This window comes from Narcine bancroftii, chromosome 3 (assembly GCF_036971445.1).
Source record: "Narcine bancroftii isolate sNarBan1 chromosome 3, sNarBan1.hap1, whole genome shotgun sequence".
NCBI lineage: Eukaryota > Metazoa > Chordata > Chondrichthyes > Torpediniformes > Narcinidae > Narcine > Narcine bancroftii.
The window spans coordinates 353,283,832-353,296,166 of NC_091471.1; the positions used below are offsets into that span (position 1 = coordinate 353,283,832).

At 38.4% G+C, this 12,335-nt stretch overlaps 1 protein-coding gene across 5 annotated transcripts in view; it reads right to left on the reverse strand.

Annotated features, from left to right (window-relative positions):
• The window catches only part of atad5a (ATPase family AAA domain containing 5a), a 54,025-nt gene that overhangs the window by 35,426 nt on the left and 6,264 nt on the right, over positions 1-12,335 (reverse strand). For all 5 annotated transcript variants that reach the window (XM_069929830.1, XM_069929828.1, XM_069929829.1 and 2 more), the window contains exons 4-8: positions 7,992-8,082; positions 7,036-7,188; positions 2,833-2,977; positions 1,723-1,810; positions 1,007-1,188 (exon numbers count right to left, since the gene is read on the reverse strand). In XM_069929830.1, the coding sequence (XP_069785931.1) occupies positions 1,007-1,188; positions 1,723-1,810; positions 2,833-2,977; positions 7,036-7,188; positions 7,992-8,082 (659 nt within the window). The remainder of the gene's footprint in view (positions 1-1,006; positions 1,189-1,722; positions 1,811-2,832; positions 2,978-7,035; positions 7,189-7,991; positions 8,083-12,335) is intronic.

Genomic DNA, 12,335 nt, shown 5'->3' on the forward strand with positions numbered 1-12,335 from the left:
AATTGTTTAATGGTTTTATTGTATATGTTGAACGTTTAATGGGTTTGGACGGGGGTGGGAAGTGGGGTGTTTGCATGTATTTTGATTGATATGGTTCACAGTGTGAAAAATGAAAAAAAACTTTAAAAGTTTGTTGGGATTTAAATTTTTAAAAATATGACAGATCCATACCAAGAATTAGAAACATTTTCAAACAGAGCTGAAAGGTTTGAAGGATTTTGTACATTCTACACACATCTACGTGGGTTTTCCCTCGAGGCTCCAGTTTCCTCCCACCATTCACAATGTACTGGACGCACGGTAGGCTGAAATGGCCTGTTACCATGCTGCATGTCTAAATGTTTTTTAAATTTAAAATTTAATAAATTTAAATTTAGAAAGGCTTAAGGCAAGGGACCTCTTATAGAAGTACTCTCCAACATGGAGCAGCACCCAACGCATTTTGTAATAATTTTACATGGTAATTTTAAGATTGTCTTCCATTTTGGCACACTCCATCTATAATCAAAAAAAAGTTAAGCTACAACAATTATTTCCAATCTGGGGCATATTTCACAGCAGCTAGATCAAAAAAGCAATGAATCTTTGGTTAAATAAAACACTGTGGGAATAATTTACAATCCAAATAAAAGTGAACATTAGGAAAAAATAATTGTTCAATCAAGCTGGCCGAACATCATTATGGGATCATGAGATCGTGAAATAAACAAGGAAAAATGCAGATAAGAAAGTGCAAGAACGATGAGCTTTAATGATCTGTTCTTGCAGAACAGTTCATAGGTTTTGATTCCTCCATCCTTTCATTGGTAGAATCAGAAGTGTTGGCAAGTTCTTTACTTTGAAAACTACATTTTCCTGCATCTTCTCCAGTCATTTCTACAACATGGCCCTTCAGCCCTACATCCAGGCTGACCAAGCTGGTCCCATTTGCTAGTGTTTTGCCCATAACACTCTAAACCTTTCGTTTCCAGACAGCACCACTGCTTTTAACATTTCGACACCTCACCTTGGTTTTTTTGCTGGACGTGAACCACAGCTTGGAATGAAACATCTCCAGAAGAATAGATCTCCATCGCTGTTGCAGCCTTTGCCATGTGCTTCTTCAAGGTATCTGGTAAACCACTCATGAGAAATTGACGCTTAGCTCGGAACTGTTCCACATCCTGAGAGTTTTCAGACTTTTTACAACTTAGAAGAAAAAGAAGAAATCTGATTTTTTTTGGAGTTGATTTTCATGATAAACAGCATTCTTTTAATTACAAATGAAAAAAAACACCACTGGAAATCTCAAAAGCAGAAAACAGTAGATCAGGCAGTTTTTATGGAAAGAGAAACAGTTAATTGTTAATCAGAAACTTTAACTGCTTCCTTTCCATAGATGCTGCCTGACCTGCTGAGATATGCCAGCATTTTCTGCTTTGATTACTGTAATGGTATGTGTCACAATTGTAACCACCCTTCAGAGTGAAATCTGGATTTCAACACACTAGTAAAACAATTCCAGGTGAATTATTTACAAAGCAAGTTTGATCTGGAATACACTGCTTGAAAGGTAGATGAAATACAATTTCTTGTAAATTTATTAAAGATTATAAAAAAAATGATTGTAAAAGAAAAATAAATTGCTGGCCTTTCCCTGGTCAAGGTGCTAGTGCAGGGATATTGCACCATATGGTATCTGTCCTTTGTGAAAAAGACACTCAGAGCTAATAATCTACTCACCCGCTCTCATCAAGTATGGTGATAGGTTCCAATGGTAGAGTCTTGACCACTTTTTTAGCTAAAAATATGGAAGCAACCTTGACATCAACTAGATCAAAACAAAAATTGAAATCAAAACCAGTTACCCAAACAGTGAAAGTCACAAACACTTTGAATTCAGGAATTGGAGAAGGCTTGAAAGTACAGCACAGATGGAAAAGGAAATAATAATATTTCCCAATCAATTTACCAGCAGACTTGCTATGATGTTTGATTTCAAGCACTTTGACGTGTTGGGAGAATTTAGAAATGGAGGGGGTCTTTTGTCAGCAATATAGAATCTTAAAGCACAGTAACTTTTAGCTGATTTGATACACACCTACATGCAATTTACTTGGGAAACGACTCTACATGGAGAAGTCTCTTTGGTACAAGTCTACTTTTGTAAACTGTTCCAGTTTCTTTGAGAGCCACACTCAGATTCTCATTTGCCTTTCTTACTTACAAACTTAACTGTTGTAATGTGGTCCCACTAAAATTGACCCACTTTTGAAATCTATTCCTTATGAACATTAACTCCATTCATTCTGAATTGCAAGGATTTCTTATGTGATGCTTTGAAACAAATTGGTCACACCACTCATGCATCTGTTCAGATCTTGCCAATGAACGAAATATACTCCTAATGCAGGAAGATATTTTTATGCAGTAATGATGACCTTACTGGATAAAAATCTTTCCATATTGAAAATGCACATCCACAGAATTTGTTGTGACTTCTGAATTTTAAGACATGGATAGTGTAGCTCTTCATGCATTGGCTCCAGAAATACATTTGTGTCAGTTTTCACCTCTCTGCAAATCTTGGTTTCATTTACCAGAGGGCAGAAAGAGGGGGAGGGACAAATAATATCACTTCAAATGGTTGTTCCACCTCGCTCTACAATGGCACTGGCATACAACTGACAAAGTTTTACACTTTAATTTCTCAGCAAGAATAGAGAAGAAACTTCACATACATGAACAAAACTGCAGCCTTCAGTAAATTACCACAAAGGATATTCTCATGGAAGGAAATAATTTAGACTGAACAAGTAACATAGGAAAGAATTTCGATATCACAGCACTAACCCCTTGTGTTCTTGGCTGCTGACGTTCTACTTGAATTCTTCCCGAATTCGTCACTCAAAATTTTCAGTTCCTTGGGTTCCTTTTTATTTACAACCTTGCACAGCAAGTTGTTTTCTGTGTCTGAACTCAAGTTGACTGCAAAGTTCTAAGTAAAACAAAATATTAAAATTATAAATATCATCGGGCTGAACTGATACACATGGTATCACAAACAGTAGTGATAAACCTGAGAGTGAGCAGGAGACCATAAGCGAGAACTACATTCAATTTAATTGTTTTCATGCAGGATTGTACAAAATTGTTCTTTTCATACTCTCTCTACAGATCTGAATGTAGATGGATTCAGATCTGTAGAGAGTATAAAAAGTACAATATTGGTTAGTTCAATTTTATTCATTAGTTATAGTTAACACCACAAAAGTTGTATAATATGAACTATACCTAATTAGATTTATGTTTTAGACGTGGATAAGAAATTGGTACTTTTTTTGCATTCAACTTGGCAGTGTTCCACAATTAAACCTTTTTGGCTTGAAATTAGAATCAATAACTGGAGTAAGATTCCCACAGAATATGTTATTTTTACTGGGAGATATTAGAGGGATTAAACCTAAATTTAAGATGAATACGTATCAAGTAAAATTTGTTCAAATTGCCTTGGCAATAGCTAGAAAATGTATCGCTATAACTTGGAAGTCAGATACTAATTTGGGAATGGATAGAAGGCATGCAGAGTTTGGAATTGTATTCCATTTGAGAAAATTACTTACAATTTAAGAGATAAGTATCATATATTTTGTGAAATATGGAGCCCATATTTACAAACTGTTGGTATTAATATTTAAATGAATCTCAAACATATCCTCCCTTATAGGTCTCTATAAATATTTATAGGAAAGTATTGGAAAGTGAAGTACTTTTGTGGTTTTCTTGTCCCTTTTTCTGTTTTAGTTTGTAGGGGGTTGGGGGATTAATAGGAGGTTTTTTTTTTTTTTCTTTCTTTTGTATCTCTTGACTCTTTTTTATAAATTACCACATGCATTTAAATTAAGTTTGAAATATTGTAATATGTTTGCTAAGTGGTTTTTTAAAAATATAGCATATAAAAAAGGATTGTACAAAATTTTATTTTCGGTATGTGTCAGAAAACTTAAATAACAAAATATCACAAATACTCAGTTAAAAATTAAATACAAGGCAACAACTCTGCACCAGAGCACTTGCTCTTCCTGGACACCAAACAGCATTGTCACAGGCACATTACCGTTGTCTCACAGCTTGGGAAACCTGGGTTTGATTCTGACCTCTGGTTTTGGTTACATATAACCATAACCATATAACCATTTACGGAACGGAAACAGGCCATGTTGGCCTTTCGAGTCCGCACCGGTTCACTGATTTTGTGCTAGTTTACACATTCTGCTTGTGACTTGTGGGGTTCCCTCAGTCCTCTGGTATCCTCTTCCATCCTGAAGGCATGCTGGTTGGTAGGCAGTTATACATTGGCAATTTTAAATTACCCCCTAGTGGATAGTGGGAGAATCAGGTGGTATTAATAGCAACATTGAAGGGACAGGTTACAGCAAAAAAAAAGTGGAAGAATGGGATTGCTCTGAACCAGTGTAGACAAGACAGCCTCCTACATCATGAAAAAATAAATATAAAATATGAAGCCTGTAATATTCTCTCTCATTTATCTCAAATGTAAAGGTTCCATGGTCTACACGACTGGAAACAGGCAGTTGCATGTCTGAACAACATGGCCTTCTGAAACCATTAGAGAAACATTAGCCAGTTAGCCATTCTTTAATACACACGTGTCAAACTCAGGCCCGTGGGCCAAATTTGGCCCGTGATATAATTATATTTGGCCCGCAAGATCATGTCAAATATGTATTAGAGCTGGCATGCTGGCCGTCAGTATAGCGCATGCCCAGAATGCTTTGTAAATGCGTTGGCGCCGGCCCGTCAGCCCGCTAATCGCCCCCACCTCCTCTCTTTACTTTCATCAGCACCTGCGACCTGTTGCCCAACTCACACGTAATAAACCCCTTACGAAAAATGGCCAAACGAAAGACAGAAAACAGGATCTTTCAAGACAGGTGGGAGGCAGACTATATGTTCATCATTTTAAAAGACAAACCTGTTTGTCATTCAAGCAAGTTGTTATTTTTTTGACTTGTTGGCTTGTGGAAAAAAAAGATTTAAAAGCTTAAAGGCTATAGAGAAATATCATTGATTGAATATTTTATTTCTCATTTGTTAATGCTTCTTCTGGAAAGAGTTTAACCAAAACTATTATTAAGCATTTATTTTCATAAGAAAAAGTTTAATATTACATATGTTGAAAGAAGAGAAAACATGCAGATGATGTTGAAAATTTTCAATAAATATTTAGTTTGGCCCACGACTTAGTCCAAATTTTTAATTTTGGCCCTCTGTGAATTTGAGTTTGACACCCCTGCTTTAATACATTGAGCAAGATGGTTTCTACATTCTTGTACACATTAAGGAGTTCTAAAAATTTGTGGTGCAGATCGATGTCTTATTGAGATCATCATTTCTCTATTCAATCACCCTCCCTGGCAGAAGTAAAAAAAAAACTGGATAACTTGAGGAACTCAGTGGAGTGGAGGGGAATGGACACATAGTCAGTGTGCTGTGTAGCGAACGAAAGATAAACCTCACGGAAACTATTAGTGATCTGAACTAACTAACTTTAATGGAATTCTTCAAGAACTTATCAGCATGACTCCTTTGTGCCCCCCACACCCCCATCAAGACCATTGTGATGTCAGCCCAGAGCGAGCCTGCACCTCCGTGACCCAGGTTGCTTGTGTATCAGTGCAGCCCGCTACATGACCCCCCCCCCTCCACCCCAGAACTAGCGTTCAGAGCTGCTGAGTCCACAAATTGTGTGTTTGGGAGGCCAATCTCTCCGCTGTAGGGTTGGAACATTTACTGGTTGGTAGAGTCAAGGTGTGCCAGTTTGAGATGATTGACTGAATGATTCCTACCTACCCCCAATGACCAAAAGGCACATAGTCCCGTGTGCTGTAGCATCTTGTATGGTCCCTCGTATAGGCTCTGAAGGGGCATCTGGTGCGCTCTTCTCCTTATGAAGATGTATTTGCTGTCTTCAAGATCCTTTGGGACATAGGATGGGGCTGGACAATGGTGTGCGTTTGGGACGGAGGCCAGGGTGCACACCTTCTCGTGTTAGCAGCACCATGGGAGTTTCCACCTGGCCGCGAGCCGCTGGCACAAACATCCCCTGGACTGTCAGTGGGGCCCCATAGACGAGCTCAGCAGAAGACGTGGCTAAATCCTCCTACTGCGCTTCAACCAAGGCAGCTTGTACACCAAATCCTGGTCTTGGAGCTGTGCCATGATGGTAATCTTCAAATGCCGATGGAACTTGTCCACCAGGCCGCTAGACTGTGAGCGGTAAGCCATCATGTGATGTAATTGTGTCCCTAGGAGCTGTGCCAGTGCTGCCCATAGGTCAGACATGAACTTTGTCCCCCTGTCCGACAGGATATTGGAAGGAAGACTGGAAACGAATTATATTGTTGGCGATGAGGGCCCTGGCACAGGATGTCGTGGAATTGTCCAAGAGCAGGACAGCTTCCGGCCATCTAGTGAACCTGTCCACCATCATGAACACCACACTTGAGGCCATTCCAAAATAATGATATTGCATAAATTATGGATCTTGAAATAGTCGACTTCCACCATAAGAGCTGGTTCAGAAGGATTGTAATTTACCGATTTAGGATTCATCAGATTTAACAAACACAGTGAACCAAAGTAATCATAATCTGGATTGGAGCAATTAACTGTGGTTGATCTACTGCATTATGAAAAATAAACAAGAATTAAGGAGGTACAACACCTCAGTGTCGTGGTATAACGGCATAATTTAAATGTTTTCAAAATATAAAAGATTGCTGGTAGCTCAAAACATTTTTTTCCAGAAAGGAATATGCCCGACTCTTGCAAATTACCACATTTAATAAATGTAAATATTACTTTTCTATTAGAGCCTTCATAATATGCTTTAATGGCACTTAACCTACACTCTTAATGTCCTACTTGATAAATTCCATGCAAATATTTGTGACATGGTTTGATAATTGTAATTAAAATGCCAAACCTCTACATATCTGAAAATCTTGTTTTATTTTCTTTTGGAATTTGTACCTTGGTCCGGTGAGATTTCCCATCAAATTTGGCTTGTTGTCGAGCTGATCGCCTCAGTGGTGCAATGGTCTCCACACAATTTCTGCACTTGTTCTGTCCTTTAGCTTTTTCAATCAACTTCTTTGCTTTGGCCAAGTTCTTGGATCTGCAAATCTGTAAGATTTCAATTAGAGAGCTATGACCATACAAACAAGAAAAATTTTCACTGTGAAATTATGTCCATCATGAGGTCCATATTTTCCAAAGTACTTTACAATGAATGAAGTGGATTCAAACAGGGATCAATGTTGCAATGGAGAAGTATGATGGCCAATTTGTGCACAGCCGTTTGTCCAACCTCACTTTGTAGTTCATGTCCTCCAATCCAGAGAAACATTGTCATAAATCTCTTCTGTACCCAATCCAAAGCCTCCAGATCCATCCAGAATTCAAGTACAGCCTCACCACAGTTTCATCTTGCTACTGCACTACTTCCTTAACTTTATACTCAATGTTCCACCCAATGAAGGTATGCATTCTATACACAATTTACTAACCCATCCACTTGAGATCACTTTCAATGGACCTGATCCCCCATAATCCCTCTGTACATTGATGCTTTGATGAGTTCTGTCATTAACTATACATGTTCCCTTACATTTGCCCTCCCAGCATGTAACATCTCACACTTGTCCAGATTAAACTCCATCTGTCATTTCTCTGCCCACATCAGTAACTGTTCTATATGCTTTTACATTTTTGTGTTCACAGTTAACCCTCTACACTGTCACTTCTCCACCAATGTTAATGTTATCTGCAAATTTACAAACTCACTCACTACTTTCTTATTCAAGTCATTTATGGACATCACGAACAATTACCTTTGAAGGAAAATATCAAGAATTTCAGCTCATTGCCGGTTATGTAAAAGACTGCAGTCAAACTACCTTTGTGCAAGAAATTAAAAAAAAACACACCTGGTTGCTTTTAGGAGTAAAATCCAAATTGTCATCCATTTCTCTGGCCTTGTCAGCATTTTTCGACTGAGGGAGACGCGTGAACTTCATTCTGAAAGGTTATCACATAAATTAGCCAAAATCTCATTCTCCATTATGTTGAGCTTTTACAGCACTTCTCCATTATTTTCCATACAGCTCTCAAGCCTTCCATGAAATTAGTGTTTATCAGCCCATCTATTCTATGTCAGTAACTGCACTCCTTGAGCATTCTTCTGCTTATTTGTTCAACTCAATTAATGACTCCGTTCTGCTATATTCCCCTCCATTTACTTAACAAGCTGTTATGCAAAATGTATCATTGCTATTCCTCTGTTTTTTAAAGAAAAGTCTCATTAATTGCTCATGGGATAATGGGTGAAAACATTCTTGATCCAACTGAGCTGAAAGAGTTCCCACAGGGTTATTTAAACGACAACTTTCAAGACTTTGACCAAGTAATTATAATGAATTATTACCATGTATGGATGCCAAGTTTCATATTCAAACAACCTGGGATAAAGTTTCAACTTGTGAAAACCTTAAATTTCAATTCTCGGTTTGAATTTAGGCCAGTCGCCCAATTAAGACATTTCAAATCTGGGTATCTAAACACAGGAATGAGAGTGGACCAATAGCCCTACCAGCTGCTTTTGCTATTCTATCTGACAATGGCTGTACTTGAACCCCATTCATTCACTTTCTTTCATATGCTAGACTAATTGAACAAAATTCAGTAAAACCCCTGTGATCCAGAATTCAAGCAACTGCCAACCTCAAGCACTGGCAAAAAAATTGTGGAAAATAGGAAAAAATACAAAAGTTTAAAATTGGCGCCCCTAGTAGTCAGTTTGCCAATCCACACAACTTACAACCGAAAAACTTACTATCCGGCATCTACCCCATAGGTGCTGGATAATTGGAGGGGGGGGGGGGGGGGCGTTTACTGCACATTAATTCATCTTCATTTATTTGACTTTAATAACTAGTAAATTGTGAAGTTTTTTTTAGGAATAGGATACATATATATGAGGAAACATCAAGGATGATTAATGAGAGTAAAGCAGTTGGTTGTTGACTACATGGACTTCAGTGAAGTATTTGACATGGTGCCTTTTGGTAGGCTCATCCAGAAAATTATGTTGTAGATTTGTAAATTGAACCCAAAACTAGCTTGGATATGGAAGACAGAGGGTAACAACAAAGGAGCATTTTTCTTGCCTGGAAGCCTGTAAACAGCAAGTTCCACTAAGAATGTGGATAAAAAGGAAGCTTATCAAACATAACAGTGGGATATAGGAAATTTGGGTGGAAAGATGGTAAACAATTTAATTCTAAATGTCTAAATTTAGATTAAATTGTGGGTTGAGCAGCATCTGTTGGGAGGGGGGTGGTGGAAAGGAGGGGGGGGGGGGAAAGAGAAAGAAGAATTGTCAGCATTTTGGGTCGAGACCCTGCATCAGACTATTACAAGGATATAGCCTAGATTGGAGAGTATTAGCTAAATTGGAAGGTTGCACAAACTTGGATTTTCTCTGGAGCACCAAGGCAAAGGGGCAAACTAAATGCTGCATATTAAATTATGAGTGCTATATATAAGATAGTCTAAGTCCTTTCCTCCCCGTCCCCCCTCCCGCCCCCGGTTGGAAATGTCAAATACTAAAGGGCATAGGTTTAAGGTGAGGTGGGGCCGGGGGGGGGGGAGGAAAGAGTTTAAAGGAGATTTGTGAGGCGAAGAGGAACAGACAAGGAATAGAAGGATATGGACCATGTGCAGGGAGATGAGATTTATTTAGACTGGCATCATGGTTGACATGGCAGACCAGTGAGCTTATTCCTATGCTCTACTGTTCTATGTTCTAAATAATGTTATGTATCACAAGAATATAACATTTATCAAGCCCTGCTGGCCATCATAAACTCCAGAGACAGCTTACTTAATGACTAAGATGTCAATTTAGAACTGTCAATATAAATCAGCTATCCAAGCCTATCTAAAGCATTTTTTATTGTCTTCAAATCATCTGACCATAGCATTTCTTGCCAGGATTTATTGGATAATAAATAGAAACATACATGTGACATGAGCCCAGACATCAGCATGCAGTAAGCTCCGTCCCCCTACTTAGTAAACCCAGGATGTAACCAAGCTGTAAATATCAAAAGGCCTCTCCCCTCCAATGTTAGCCATGTACAGCTGGACATCAGTGACACTCTAACAGACTTCTGTCTGTGTTCCACCTCCTGTGCAACAAGCCTCCCACAAACTTTACACATAGCTTCAGCAAGGACAGAATCCCACTATTTCTTTGGCTTGGCTTCGCGGACGAAGATTTATGGAGGGGTACGTCCACATCTGCTGCAGGCTCGTTGGTGACTGACAAGTCCGATGCAGGACAGGTAGGCACGGTTGCAAGGGAAAATTGGTTGGTTGGGTTTGGGTGTTGGGTCTTTCCTCCTTTGTCTTTTGTCAGTGAGGTGGGCTCTGCGGTCTTCTTCAAAGGAGGTGGCTGCCCACCTAACGGTGAGGCGCCAAGATGCACGGTTGGAGGCGATATCAGCCCACTGGTGGTGGTCAATGTGGCAGGCACCAAGAGATTTCTTTAAGCAGTCCTTATACCTCTTCTTTGGTGCACCTCTGTCTCAGTGGCCAGTGGAGAGCTCGCCATAGAACACGATCTTGGGAAGGCGATGGTCCTCCATTCTGGAGACGTGACCCACCCAGTGCAGTTGGGTCTTCAGCAGCATGGATTCAATGCTTGCGGACTCTGCCAGCTCGAGTACTTCGATGTTGGTGATGAAGTCATTCCAATGAATGTTGAGGATAATCAACAATTATACATATAGCCACAATCTTGCATACTGATTTTTTTGCATGCATGATCCCATCTTTTAATTCATATAAATGATAAGACTCTAAAGTATTAGGAAAATAAGCAACTCCTCTGCAGTAGGATATCAGTGAATCATTTGCATCTGAGCTGTCATATCCTTTGTTTCTCCAAGACTCAAACCTAGTGGTGGCTTGGAGACCAAGCTAGCAAATCAAGGTCGCAGTGATAGCTATACTAAAACAGGAAGTAAAGCATCGAGGAAAGAAGAAAATTGGATTTAAAAAGAGAAATACATCAATATTTTATGTCAATTTCTTTGGAATTAATTTCAGATAGCCAGGCAAACTCTTTCCTATCAAGTATTACAAGACGTAAATGTAAACAAGCTAAGATCCAATTTATTTAGTATTAGCTTGATGTAAACATGCTACATAAAAGATCACCAAGTTTGTTTACCCTTTTAATTAAAAGCAATGCTGGAGAAACTCAACTGGTTAGTGGACTTTATATAGCAAAGTTATCCTTGATGAAGGGCTCAAGCCCAAAACATCAGTTATGTATCTATATCTTTGTTATGTAAAGAACCCTGTTTGATCAGCTGAGTTTCTCCAGGATTTTTTAAAAACTTCAGTCAGTGTCCGTCGAGTTTTGTGTTTTACTTCTAGTTTACGGCTGCATGGTTAGTGCCATGCAATTACAACGCCAGCCATCAGGGCTGTGGTTCCAATCTCATGCTCTCTGTAGAGCTTTTACGTTCTTCAGTCTGTGTGGGTACCACTGAGTGCTCCATCTTTCAAAATGGTCCATGGGTTCTAGGTAAATTATTTATGGGCTGAAAAGGACTCTTTATTGTGCTGCACGTCCAAATTTTTTAAAATTAAATTTAAAATCTATGTTTTTATGACAGGGCAGACACTCCTTGGTACAATTTTTCAAATGGACATTTTTCAAATAAGTTTAAGTTTTTTAATACTATATTTGAATACAAATAATATAATTTTCAGTCTTATTACCTGGATAATTTAGCATAGATACAATGTAACAAAAAAACCATTAAACTTTAATGAATTCCCTTAAGCTTGGAGATATACTGTTAATTCAGCCCTTGAAATGCATCCTGTGAATTCTAGTGTTTCATCTTAATTTAATAATCCAAAGTTGCAAATCAATGCAAATACAATATTATCATTAAACTGAAAGGTTTACCACAATTTAAGAGATGAGGAATGAAAATTGAAAGCACATCTGCCATGGCTGAACGCTGATGCCCTTGTGATAATACTTCATTTAGTAAGTACATATATTGAACAGTTCAAATTAATCAATCATGCTTGAATTATATTAGCACAAGTATGTGCAAGGTCAAAATACAGACTTTAAAAAATATTAAAACTTGCATTCATTTCCATTAATGGCAACTTTGAAAAAATTCCAGTTAACAATGTAGCAACCGCCAATCAAAAATTACTGCCTTATCATGATATCTCCATCC